Below are 12,291 nucleotides of genomic sequence, written 5' to 3'. Positions count from 1 at the left end.
TCAAGTTATTTTTGCTTTTTAGATAAGACAACCCATATTTTAGACATTTGTTGTTTTAATGAATTAATTCATGAGAATAATCAGTCTGGCCTAGGCTAGAATTTGCCCCTAATCTATATCTCATTGTCCATCTTTTATTTATATTTACTTGGATATGTCACGGTTATCCCAAATTCTAGGTATCTGAAAGTAAGCTCTTTTTGCTTTCTTTGCCTTGGGTTCTACTGTGTTGCAGGCACTCATGACCACCCAACCAGCTAATCTCGAAATGTGACAGTCTTAAAAAAAAATCAAATAAGCCTTAATTTTTAATTTGTTTTAAAAACTAAAATTTGAAATTGTATCATGTCTTTTAATTTTTTTTATGTTATTTTTTTTAGAAATGAGGGTCTCACTCTGTCCCCCAGGCTGGAGTGCAGTGGTGTAATCATAGCTCACTGAAGCCTTGAACTCCTGGGCTCAAGTGATCCTCCTACTTAAACCTACCATGTAGCTGGGATTATAGACACGTGGCACCATGCCCAGCTAATTTTTTTTCATTTTTTTTTTTTTAGGGATGAGTCTCTTTATTTATTTATTTATTTTTTCTGAGACAGAGTCTCTGTCACTGGCCTGGGTTTCAAACTCCTGGTCTAAAGCAGTTCTTCTGCATCACTGGGATTACAGGCATGAGCCACTACACCCAGCTCCATATCATGTCAATTTTAAGATCTTGGTTTTAACCTTGGTTAGGAGAGAAAAATAAGGTTCTTGTAAATCCAATTTAAAAATTAATAGCAACTCTGTTTTGCTGACTATAAAATTCATAGTTTGCTACCTATGGCAAGGTCAGTTTAGTACGTTTTAAGAATAAGAGTGTTGTTGCTTAAATTCTTTGTTGTTTTGTTCTAACCTTAAGTAGGTTATTGCATCATTTATTGGATTATTATGTTGGTAATTCCTGTTCTCTTTGATATTTCAGTCCTGTGCCTAAGGATAGAGATAAATTTTATTTCAAATTAAAGCAAGGAATAGAGAAGAAGGTTGTGATTACAGTGCAGCAACTTTCTAACAAAGAATTAGCTATTGAAAGGTAAGCAGCTTGCTTCTAAGTGCTACCGATCTATTACTACAATATATTGACACTGTGTTTTAAGAGATACACTGTTGAATCCCAGTTGTATTACTCACTGTGGCTTTTCACTGTACTTCAATTTTTCTAATTAAAAATGAGGATGAAAATAATTTTTTCTCCAAGTTAGATGTAACTGGTGTACCAAAAATCTCAATTAATGGGGGAAATAAACATGAAATGGCTTTTTTTTCAGTAATCACTGCTTCAACCCTGTTTGTTCATATCCCTTTTCCTGCTGTTCCTTATTTACATATAGCATCAATACCTTAACTTTTCATTCATTTTCGATTATTTTTCTGCTTAGCTACTGGAATTTCAAAAGCCTTAAAAGGTAGATGCATATCTTTTAAATATATAAGTATATAAATACACACCGTGTGTCTGTGTGTGTCAATTCACAGGAAAGCTATTCAGAAAACAAAACAAAAGAACTTGTAGGACAAAAGAGACTATAAACAAAGTAATAAGAATTGATAATTCTAGAAAAATGTTTGTAATGTAGATGACAGATGAAAGGGTAATGTCTATAATATACATACATTTCTTAACAATTGGCAGAAAAAAACGAAGGAGAACAACAGGCAAATTCATTTGTCTATGAATAGACAAATCACAGGAAAGCAATTCAGATGGCTAGCAAACGGATGTAAAAATGTCCTGATCACAAATAGATAGGCAAATGCAAATTGAAGTAACCTTAAGATATCAGATTGCAAAAATATGTGGTAATAGTGGAGATACGGGAACAGGATATTCTTATAATATTGTTAATGGAAATGTTAAGTATGTGTGCACCCTTTTTGAAAACCAGTTTGTCAACATATATAAAAATAAAATAATTGGAAACATCAATCTTATTCTAGGGAATCTATGCTATTAGAAATAAAAGTATCATTACTGTAGGGACCAAGGCCCTTGGTCCCCTAAAGGTTCGTTAAAAAATCACTGACATGAGGCAGATTGATTAATTGGAGAAAAGGCATACAAATGTATTTAATGTGTTTACACAGGAGCCTTCAGAATGAAGACACAGGGGAAATTGTCCACTTTTATGTTCAGGTTCAATAAAGTATGGACAGCCGTGTATAAATATGATTGGACAAAAAGGGTATGATCTAATGTTAATAGACTGTGTGGGGAAACTTGGCAAGGCCTGTTTTTTAGATTATTTTTGGCCTGAGTGTGTATTCCTTCCTTCTGGGTCTGGGGCAGGAGCCTCACAGGAATGGCGGGAGGGTGTTTTATGACCCACAGTCAAACAAGGTAGGTCAAATAATTTCTTTATGGCCAGTTTTTACACAGAATAATTTTAGGTTTTATGGCTGGCTTTAGGAAAAGAGGTTCTGGCTTTTATGACTTGCCTTAGGGAAGAGAGATTTTGGTTTCCATTGCTAGCCTCAGGGGAGAATGGGACTGAGAGGCAGGAGGACTACAGAAGGTCAGAGAAAACTTTTGCTTCTGAGGCCTTCCTTTTGGGGTACTATTTTCTGAGCTTCAACATTATCTAAGGACATTTATTATACAGCATTGTTTGTAGGGGCAAAAATTAGAAATACAAATGCCTGTTCACTTGGGTTCAAGGACTGGGAGAAATTGGTGATGATGAAGACAAAGAAAAGCCTCTTCTGCAAGACCTCTGTATACTGTGACTATTCTGTCTCTCTCCCCTCCACATTCTCTAGACTCGGGTGAGGGTGAGGGGCAATTGAGGTGCTGGTTGATGGCACCATGGCCACCTTTGTCCCTCCTAAATCTAGGAGGTTCCTGGCCCCCAATTATCTGCAGCTTTCTTTAGCTTCACTTTGTTCTCATTTATTATATCCTGCTAGTATTCAGGTAACAGAAAAAGTTCTATTCAGTATCTTGGCAAAGTGATGCATGCATGTATTTTTAATTGTTTGCAAAGCTTGGCCATATATAAAAACCATATTTCATCAATTTTAGAATGCATCTGTTTTCATATTTAACATCTCTGAAATTATGGTATGTTTTACAACTGATGGCATCTTATAATTATAATTGTCACTTTTTTTTTCTTTCTTAGTGGTGTAAAAACTAATGGTGAGTCTTAAAATTGATGAAAAATACCTGAAGAGAAAAGGTACTTTTGATGTTGACTATTACAGTTCTAAAATAATAAGATTAGATTTTATAATATTATAGTTCTAAAAGAATATGATTATATTTTACATATAGCAACCTTTTAATTTTTTTTTTTTTTTTTTTGGTTAACATTAGATATAGCAATGGTTTTTTTTTTTTTGGACAGAGTCTCACTCAGTTGCCCATGCTAGAGTGCCGTGGGATCAGCCTAGCTCACAGCAACCGCAAACTCCTGGGCTCAAGCAATTCTCCTGCCTCAGCCTCCCAGGTAGCTGGGACTACAGGCATATGCCACCATGCCCGGCTAATTTTTTCTGTATATTTTTAGTTGTCCATATAATTTCTTTCTATTTTTAGTAGAGACGGGGTCTCGCTCTTGCTCAGGCTGGTCTCCAACTCCTGAGCTCAAATGATCCACCCGTCTCGACCTCCCAGAGTGCTAGGATTACCAGTGTGAGCCACCGCTTCCGGCCGTTATAGCAATGTTTTAACTTTTTATTTGGAAGTAATTTCAAACTTATGGAAGAGTTTAAAACATAAAATTAGTACAGAGAACTCCTGTATACTCTTTTCTCAAATTCATTTATTGGTAAAATTTTACTCCATTTGTTTTGTATTCATATTCTCTCTTTCTCTCTCTCTCTCTCTCTCTCCCCCTCTCTCTCTCCCTCCCTTTCTCTCTCCTCCCTACCATCTCCTCTCCCCCTTCTTCCTCACCCTTTCCCTGTACACACAAAAAATTGTTTTTCTGAATAATTTAAGAGTAAGTTATATACATCGTGACCCTTTACCCGTAAATACTTTAGTGTGTATTTCCTAAGAATAGGGATATCTCTTACATAACCACAGTGTACTTACTGACTTCAGTGACTTTAGCATTCATGCAGTACTTTTTATCTACCCTACTGTTTTGTTTTCCAGTTTTGTCAGTTTACCCAATAATATCCTTCCCCCCAACCCCCCTGTTCATTCTAGGATCAGATGTTGCGTTTAATGCCGTATGTCTTTAGCCTTCTTTAACGTGGAACATTTCCACAACCTTTTCTTGTCTCATGAGACATGGGCATTTTTGAAGAAGATACCCTTTCCCCCTCTTTTCAATATAACATTGCTCATTTGGGGTTTTTAAGGATTTCCTTGTGATTAGCTTCAGATCGTACATTGCTGTATAGGTGCTATGTCCTTCCCAAGGTATCACATCTGGAGGTGGCTTGATAACTATCTGTTTCTCTCTGATGATCTTAATTTTCTTTACTTAGTCAAGATGTCTGGTTTCTTCACTGTGTGATTACATTTCCCTATCTTAAAACTAGTAAGCAGTCTTGTGAGGAGATGTGATAAGACCAGGAAAATATATCCTGCTCCTCATCAAAATTTCCTTGGTGATTTAACATTCATTCATGATTCTTGTCTGATCCAGTCTTTACTGTGGTAATTGCAAAAATGACAGTTTCCTAACTCCTGTACTCTCTCTACATTTACCAGTCGGTCATTGGCATTCTGATATAAGCCAGAGTTTTCCCTTCTCTTCCATTTATTTATATACTTATTATTGGTAACGACTTCTGAATTTGTTTTTCTACCCAGTACTTTGTAACTCACTATAGTACTTAATTATTTTGGTGTTCAGATTGCCCCAGAGTTAGCCAATCAGAGGCCCCTCAGACCATGTGTCTTTATAAATGTTATTAATAATAAATATTATAAATAGAATAATAAATATTTAAACATCTTGGAGTTATATCATTAAATGGTATATTATGCCTAAACTATGCCTGAATGTAAGGCAATCAATCCTTCCTTTTCTCAATGAAAAGGTTCAAGTTTGATCAACTTCAATATAGAAACCTTGACAAATTTAGGTGAAATAATTCAATGTCTAATTATAAATATTGTAATTGCTAACTTGGTTAAACATTTACATATGCATTTTAAATATATTACACAAAATAATATCTTAACAAATGTTACTTTTTTCCCACTCTTATATTCATAAAAGAATTTTATCTAGACTCCAATAATCTTTACTATCGGTGTCTTCATCATCACTTAAGCTACTTTCTGAGTAATTTTAAGGCGTTTTTCCAGAGCACGTGATCTCAACTTCTGCCTAAGCTGTTGGAGGGAAACTGCCTTTTCAATCAGTATACATTACTATCATTAGAAATTTTAGCAAAGACACAAGTACACATTTGTATACATTAGGAAAATTGTTTTTAAAATTAATTAGAATACATAACCACGTACTATATTGTGTTTCTTTTATTTCTTTTTTAAATTGCTTTTTTAATTGAAAAAAGTTGTAGATACTTATTGTGTACCACTGTGCTCCCCAACTCCCCAGGCTGTGGACCCGTATTGGTTGATGGTCTGTTAGGAACTGGGCCACACAGCAGGAGGTGAGCCAGGTGATCTCCAGTGAAGCTTTATCTGTACTTACACCTGCTCCCCATCTCTGGCATCACCACATAAGCTCCACCTCCTGTCAGATCAGCAGTAGCATTAGATTCTTATAGGAGCCCAAACCCTATTATAAACAGCGCATGCTTGGCATCTAGGTTGCGTCCTTCTTATGAGAGTCAAATGCTTGATCTCAGGTGAAGCTGAGGTGGTGATGCCAGCACTGGGGAGTGGTTGCAAATGCAGATTATCATTAGCAGAGAGGTTTGACTGCACAATAAAAGTAATGTGCTTGAATCACCCTGAAACCATCCCTCCCCCGAGTCCTTGGAAAAATTGTCTTCCATGAAACTGGTCCGTGGTGCCAAAAGGGGGACTGCTGGTGTACAACATATCTTGAGATATGTATTCATTGTGGAATGGCTAAATTATATTTCTTTTATTTTAATATAACTATCTTGCTGATGATACTATCTGATACTTGCATCTATGGGTTCTTATATCCAATAATAATTACTGAATCCATGTTAAATATCTTTGGTTCCTTTTCACTCATTCCGTCCCATGACCTCTATAAACATCCAAATGGGAATTGACTAACATTTCTTCAGGATAGTGAGTCTTCCCCAAATGATGTGTTGCTCAGCATAACAGACAGAATTACCTATGATATGGATGATTTTGTGAATTCTTGGAATCTTTTATTTTGGAAAAATAAAGCTTTGCCTTTTACTGGGTTAAGTGTGGTATTTAATGTGTTTAAATCACCAACTGTAAATGGTGGAATTTAAGGTAGTCCAGTAGGTGGCAATCTTATCAAGAGAATTCTTAATATTTCTGAATCTTTAATACTACTGCTGACACAGTTAATTTGTAGTATAAAGACATTGGTGTGAAAGAAAATCCTTCAAATTATATAATTTCTGCTTATCTTATGAAGAAGAAAAAAAAATTTATCGTTTTTAAAAACTTTTTATTATGTAAAATTTCCAACATACACAAAAGTGGCAAGAATAATGTATTGAGCCCTGATATACCCATCACCCATGAACAATGCTATTATCATATACTGTTTTTGAAAAATATTAATTTTTATTATGAAAGAAGCCATTTCTCTGTGCATCTAGTGTTTCAAAGATCCCTCATTTGTACCTGTTTGACAAATTATGCTGCAATTGTGTGTCTCAACCCCTTCATCCCAGAATCTCCAGCATGTAGCACAGTGCTTGGAACACAGACCTTCATATTTAGCAATTTAATCCTTAGCACTTTCTCTATGCTGGGCACTGTTCTAGGTGGTATTTATGAGGTATAGGTAATATTATCTTCACTTTACAGTTAAGGAAACTGAGGCACAGAGGTTACATAACTTGCCCGAGGTCATACAACTAATTTTTGAACCAAATCCATCTAGTACTAGAATATATGCTCTTACTGTAGTGGCTTCTTTTTAAAAATTTGGCTAAATGAATAAAAAGTATATAAAATTTAATATAGTTAGAACATTGGCTAAATTTATTGTAATATGGAATGAGTAACTGAAAATTGCACCTGATAAAATCTTGCATTTTTTAGAGAATATGTAAAAACTGCCCTCATGTCTTGGCAACTTCTAATATTCTTTCTCTTTTCTCAGTTACTCATGTTGGATGTTACTTATTAATTAAGCTTTATTTAATAACTAGACATAAGAAAGAAAATAATAATAATGGCCAACATTACTAAACACTGCTCGATGGCCATTGGACAATTTAATTGTTTAACCAACACATCAGGAAGGTACAGTTTTTATTACCTCATTTTTGCAGATGGTGAAACAGAGATTTACTGAGGTTAAGTATAATAACTTTGGTCACTTGGCCGGAACCTGGTAGAGCTAGTATTTAAACCAAGGCCGTCTAATTCCTGAGTGTGTACTCTTAAAGACTGAACCCAATTAAATATTCATTATATATCAGGTTTAAAATTAATTAAAGCAGTTAGAAGACAAATGAATTGGTATTCTTTGGTGTCTTTTCAGCAGAATTGAAAGTGAGAACATACAGATGTTGGGGCATTCAAGTGATTGATCAGGAATTTCAAACCCACCATGTCTTGGGAGAAAAGCTGATTGATTTATAGAAGAGAAGGCCAGCATTAACAATTGAGAGGAGAAAGCAAGATGGTTATAATCTGAAACGTGTGAGGTCTAAAACTGCTTATTGAGGGGCTCCAGATGAAATGTTAAAGTGAGTGCAGATCTGTTCAGGTCAAGCTCTTCCTATATTCCCAGAGCAGAAATGGTGATCATTCTATCCCTGACCAGCTGACTTTTCCAGGGGTTTTGATATCACACATGTAGAAATATTGAAAAAGATTTTCTTGCACACTATTGCATTAATATGGATTTTTAAAGTCTTACCTGATGTTTAAAACACACTGTTACTAGCACTATTACCTTGTATCCACTTGGACACTTTTAATAGATGATTATGCTTAATACCCAAAAAGTGAGAAAGGGAAGGGGAAAATTTTCAGTTTTTGCCATATTAGTTTTCCGACTCGTTGATTTTTACCAAGTATTACTTCTTATTTCTGATAAAATGATTCAGGACAAATAATACTGCATACATTTAGAAAATGGATCTCTTTATAATTCCCTAAGAAGAAGAGGTTCTAATGATGGTAATTTCAGGCCTTGTGGAAGGGTAATTGGGAAGAGATTTTTGGCTTTGGGGTTTTATGTCTGTCATATCACTCTATTCCTAGGGGTCTGCCCTCTCACCTGCTGTGCGAACCAGAATGAAGTGATACAGCAAGCAGAATACAATGATTAGATTTGTTATAAGCACATAACTCAGTTTGCTCTGAGTAACATAGGCCAACACTGTTAGAAAAGAAGGATTTCCATGAGTCACTTTTATTTCACCCTAATTTGGGGGGATACAATTGTTGCATATACATTAGCAAAAATATAACACATCATTAATTAAAGGTGGTGATCATATCAGACCATATAGAGCAGTAGGTTTAAGACCCATGTAGTTTGATCATCTGAAGAGTAATTTAGTGATATGCCTGTTTCAATAGCAGATTTTGCTTCAGTTTTTGATTTGTGCTTGCTGGCTTGCTTCAAAAACCATATAATGAGAAACTGAAGTGATAAGAACCGTACTCCATAAGCATGAGTGATTGACAGATACCTTTCCTTATGTTATTTTTTTGAGGAGAATATTTCCTGGCCAAGGAGTGCTGACAAAAATCACCTGGGCTTTTCTCACAAAATAAAAGTTTTCTGATGTGACTTGACATCACTAAATTTGACAGATGATAGAATTTGAATTTTTTATTCGTTTTTCTTTGCTGCTCTAATTTGATGTCAGACCATTCTGAAGGTATTCTGTGGAATTTACTTAGTACATATTTTTGCCTTTACCCTAGCAAATTGTTCTAGTTTATTTAGAAAGAAGCTGAAGTCACTGACTTGAAGTTGCCTAGATATTAGTCTGATTTGCATGTTTTATTCTCATATATAAATTAGTATATTTATGAATTCTTTTAGCAAAATCAAGAGTTTTAGATATTCTAATAATTTCTCTTAAAGGACATCATTCCTCCTCTTCCTGAAAATGAAAAAAAATTAGTGGAGTAACTCTGCGTAGTATTTTAAAAGCTGCTCCGTAAGCTTATTCATTTGTCTTTTTGTGTTTTCTTTTGAGGTAGTAGAAAGATAACCCTCTTGTTCTTTAGGAAAACAGGGTATTGTTTATATAAAAATACTCTATGATGGTGATTTTACATGACAGTTGGTAGAAAGCTATTGCATTATCAGATGCTTTAGGGAGTGAATAATTGGAAGCTTCTATCTGTCTCTAAGCCCTAGGACTGAAACTTTCAATAAAGACAGAATTTTCAGCATCTTTCTGCTGCAAATCCACGGGGTGCTGACTTCTGCTAGTACCCAGTGGAGGGAGTGGCATCTTGGTGTATTAAGTATGTATGTTATACTATTCCCTTTTCAGCATCGTATTTTAAGAAATACTATTTTTATATGAGCAATGAAAACATACATTATTTTTTGTAATGTGTTTTTATAAGTTAATTGATTCTAGGTGTTAGAGCTCATTTTAAAAAACTTTTGAGTTTAAAATAATTATAGATTCACAAGAAATTACAGTAATAGTACAGGGAGGCTCCATGTACACTTCGCCCGTTTCCCCCAATGGTAACATCTTACATAGCTATAGTGTAATATCACAACTAGGAAATTGACATTGCCACAATCTTCAGCCCTCTATTGGAGCTCTTTTTGAATCCTTTTGTTAATCACAGTATACTTTTATACTATAATAATAATTTCTTAATTTATTGGTTTAAGGAATTTGGATTTGTAACCTGGCTGTTAAGTAACTAGAAGAGATGGGAAATTATATCCATATTTTATGCTAGTTATCAGTTCATTGCCAATTGACTCCATATCTACCCTCTTTCCTAATCTGGTTAATTGAACTTCAGGCATTTCATCTTTGCAGCAAGCACACTAATAAATTGTGTCAGTAGAGGGTGCTGGAGGGACACTGCAGGAAGAAGGGGCTTCTCTTCCAGTTTCTGATATGCTGCAATTGTTTCTTGCTCTTGCTGCAAGGTGGGGGGACTTACAGTGAGGCTCTCCTTTTGCCGTTTGGTTCAACCCAGCTGTGCACACAGTCCCTCCATGAGCTCACATCTTTGGTTCTGGTTCAGTGAGGCTCTCCTAATGTTCTCCTGACATAGACACTGTGTGCCCCAGACCTAGAATCTGTCACCTTGCCAGTGACCTGGTTCCAGGAGCACTGACTTCCTTTGTTTACCTCCATGCCAGCCTTTGCTGCCTGTACCGCAGAAGGTTGTTTCCTGCTTGCCTGTGGTCCAGCTTTTCCTGGGCAGTCCAGCAAACTTCTTTACTATTCGTTGGGCTGCTGTCATACTTACTGCAGTGAGGTCTGAATACCAGCTTTAGAGAAAGGAGCCTACTTCCAAGTTTGCTCTTCCTTGGGGTACTCTGTCTCAGCCTCAGAGTTGTAATTCTTTTTATAGTTACTTTTTTATTACAGTTAATAAGTCTTTATAGTAAACTTTTCCTGCTCAAATTATGTGTTCTGTCTCGATTGGACCCCGACTGACAGCATCTAGTTGAATTGGTATCTAATGATAATAACTAGTTCCACAGATAAAGTTTCTGATATTTTCTGTGAAAAACAAAACAAACAAACAAAAAACAACTGGTTATTTTAGCTAGTCTTTTAATTGTCATAATAATGGCAAGAATAATAACTACTATTTAATGATTTCTACCACGTTTATTTTCATTCCAAGTGTTTAATGTATAGTTTTTTTTTTTTTTCATACTAAAGCAAGACACCCTACAGTGGAGATTATCTTTTATTGACTTTTTTGGGGGAAAGGGAGAAGAAGCTAAAGCCTATTATTTTGCCTTGCTAAGAAATATAGCTATTAATAATGAGCAGTAACACAAAGATTGGAATCCAGGGTATCAGATTTGCTATTCTTCCTCAAGCCTTTTCATTTGACTGTTCTGTAAGACTTTTTGGGAGGGGGGTGACAGGGGAAAGTATTAAGTACCTATAGATAGGATATGATTATTTTATTTCATTAGTAAATATTGCTTAGTTACTAATATTTTGTCCTTATTTTTAATGGCAGCATAGTTTTTTTGTAGTCCTTTTAATGATCTTTGGGTCATTTGAACAGAAGAGGGAAGAAGACCTATGAATGTTATTTTTATTTAGAAGGACTTTAGGCAATTAATTAACAAAAGTTAAATAAATCTTTTAAGTGAAATTTTATATTTTTGCTTTAAATATTGCTTTGATTTTTTTCTAGTTTCAATATATTTTAATAAATTTACTCTTCCTTTTTGTTCTTCTGTTATTTCTTTAATTTTTATTCACAAGTTTTCTTTAAGGTTTATGTGTTTAGGTGAATTATTTCATTATTCCACTCTACTATGGGAAACTATTATTCTTTTGATAACAGATCAAAGCTTTATATAGCTTGATTCAACTATTTTATGTGAAATTGAGCTTCTAGGAATCTATATTATTTTACACACAGATGAGATTGTTTTATATTAAAACTTTCTTTGCTTAAAATATAAACACCGAGATAAAACTGTGTAGAAAAGAGTTAAGATAGCAGGCCTCAAATTGCTATTTCTGTGGTTCTGCTTGTAAGGTTGGCTCTGGACTGTCATGTGGAAACTGGTAATTTGAGAGGGTTTCTAACATTCCCAGAACTGACAGGAGTGACTCACTGTGCCTAAAGTGTTTGGACAAGAGTTGAGGTTTATGCTGAATACCTGCTTTCCTCCTGGGAGTCTGGAATTTTGGTAGATGGTAGGCAGAGGGTTCCTGTGTGACCAACCCTTAGTAAAAACCTTGGGCACTGAGTCTCTTTGAGCTTCCATGGTAGACAACATTTCATACATGTTGTCAAAACTCGTTGCTGCGGGAATTAAGTGTATCTTCTGTGACTGCACTGGGAGCAGACTTTTGGAAGCTTGTGCCTGGTTTTCTCCAGATTTCACCCCTTATGCCTTTTCCCTTTGCTGATTTTGCTTTGTATGAGTTCACTGTAATAAATCATAAGTAGAACTATATGCTGAATCCTGTGAGTCCTCCTAGAAAAATCATAGA

General features: G+C 35.3%; 1 protein-coding gene across 3 annotated transcripts in view; it reads left to right on the top strand.

Annotated features, from left to right (window-relative positions):
- The window catches only part of RABGAP1L (RAB GTPase activating protein 1 like), a 646,139-nt gene that overhangs the window by 107,505 nt on the left and 526,343 nt on the right, over positions 1-12,291 (top strand). For all 3 annotated transcript variants that reach the window (XM_045547315.1, XM_045547314.1, XM_045547316.1), the window contains exon 8: positions 962-1,072. In XM_045547315.1, the coding sequence (XP_045403271.1) occupies positions 962-1,072 (111 nt within the window). The remainder of the gene's footprint in view (positions 1-961; positions 1,073-12,291) is intronic.

This window comes from Lemur catta, chromosome 3, assembly GCF_020740605.2.
Source record: "Lemur catta isolate mLemCat1 chromosome 3, mLemCat1.pri, whole genome shotgun sequence".
NCBI lineage: Eukaryota > Metazoa > Chordata > Mammalia > Primates > Lemuridae > Lemur > Lemur catta.
Note: the sequence above shows the minus strand (reverse complement) of the source record. Positions and strands in the feature narration are given on the sequence as shown.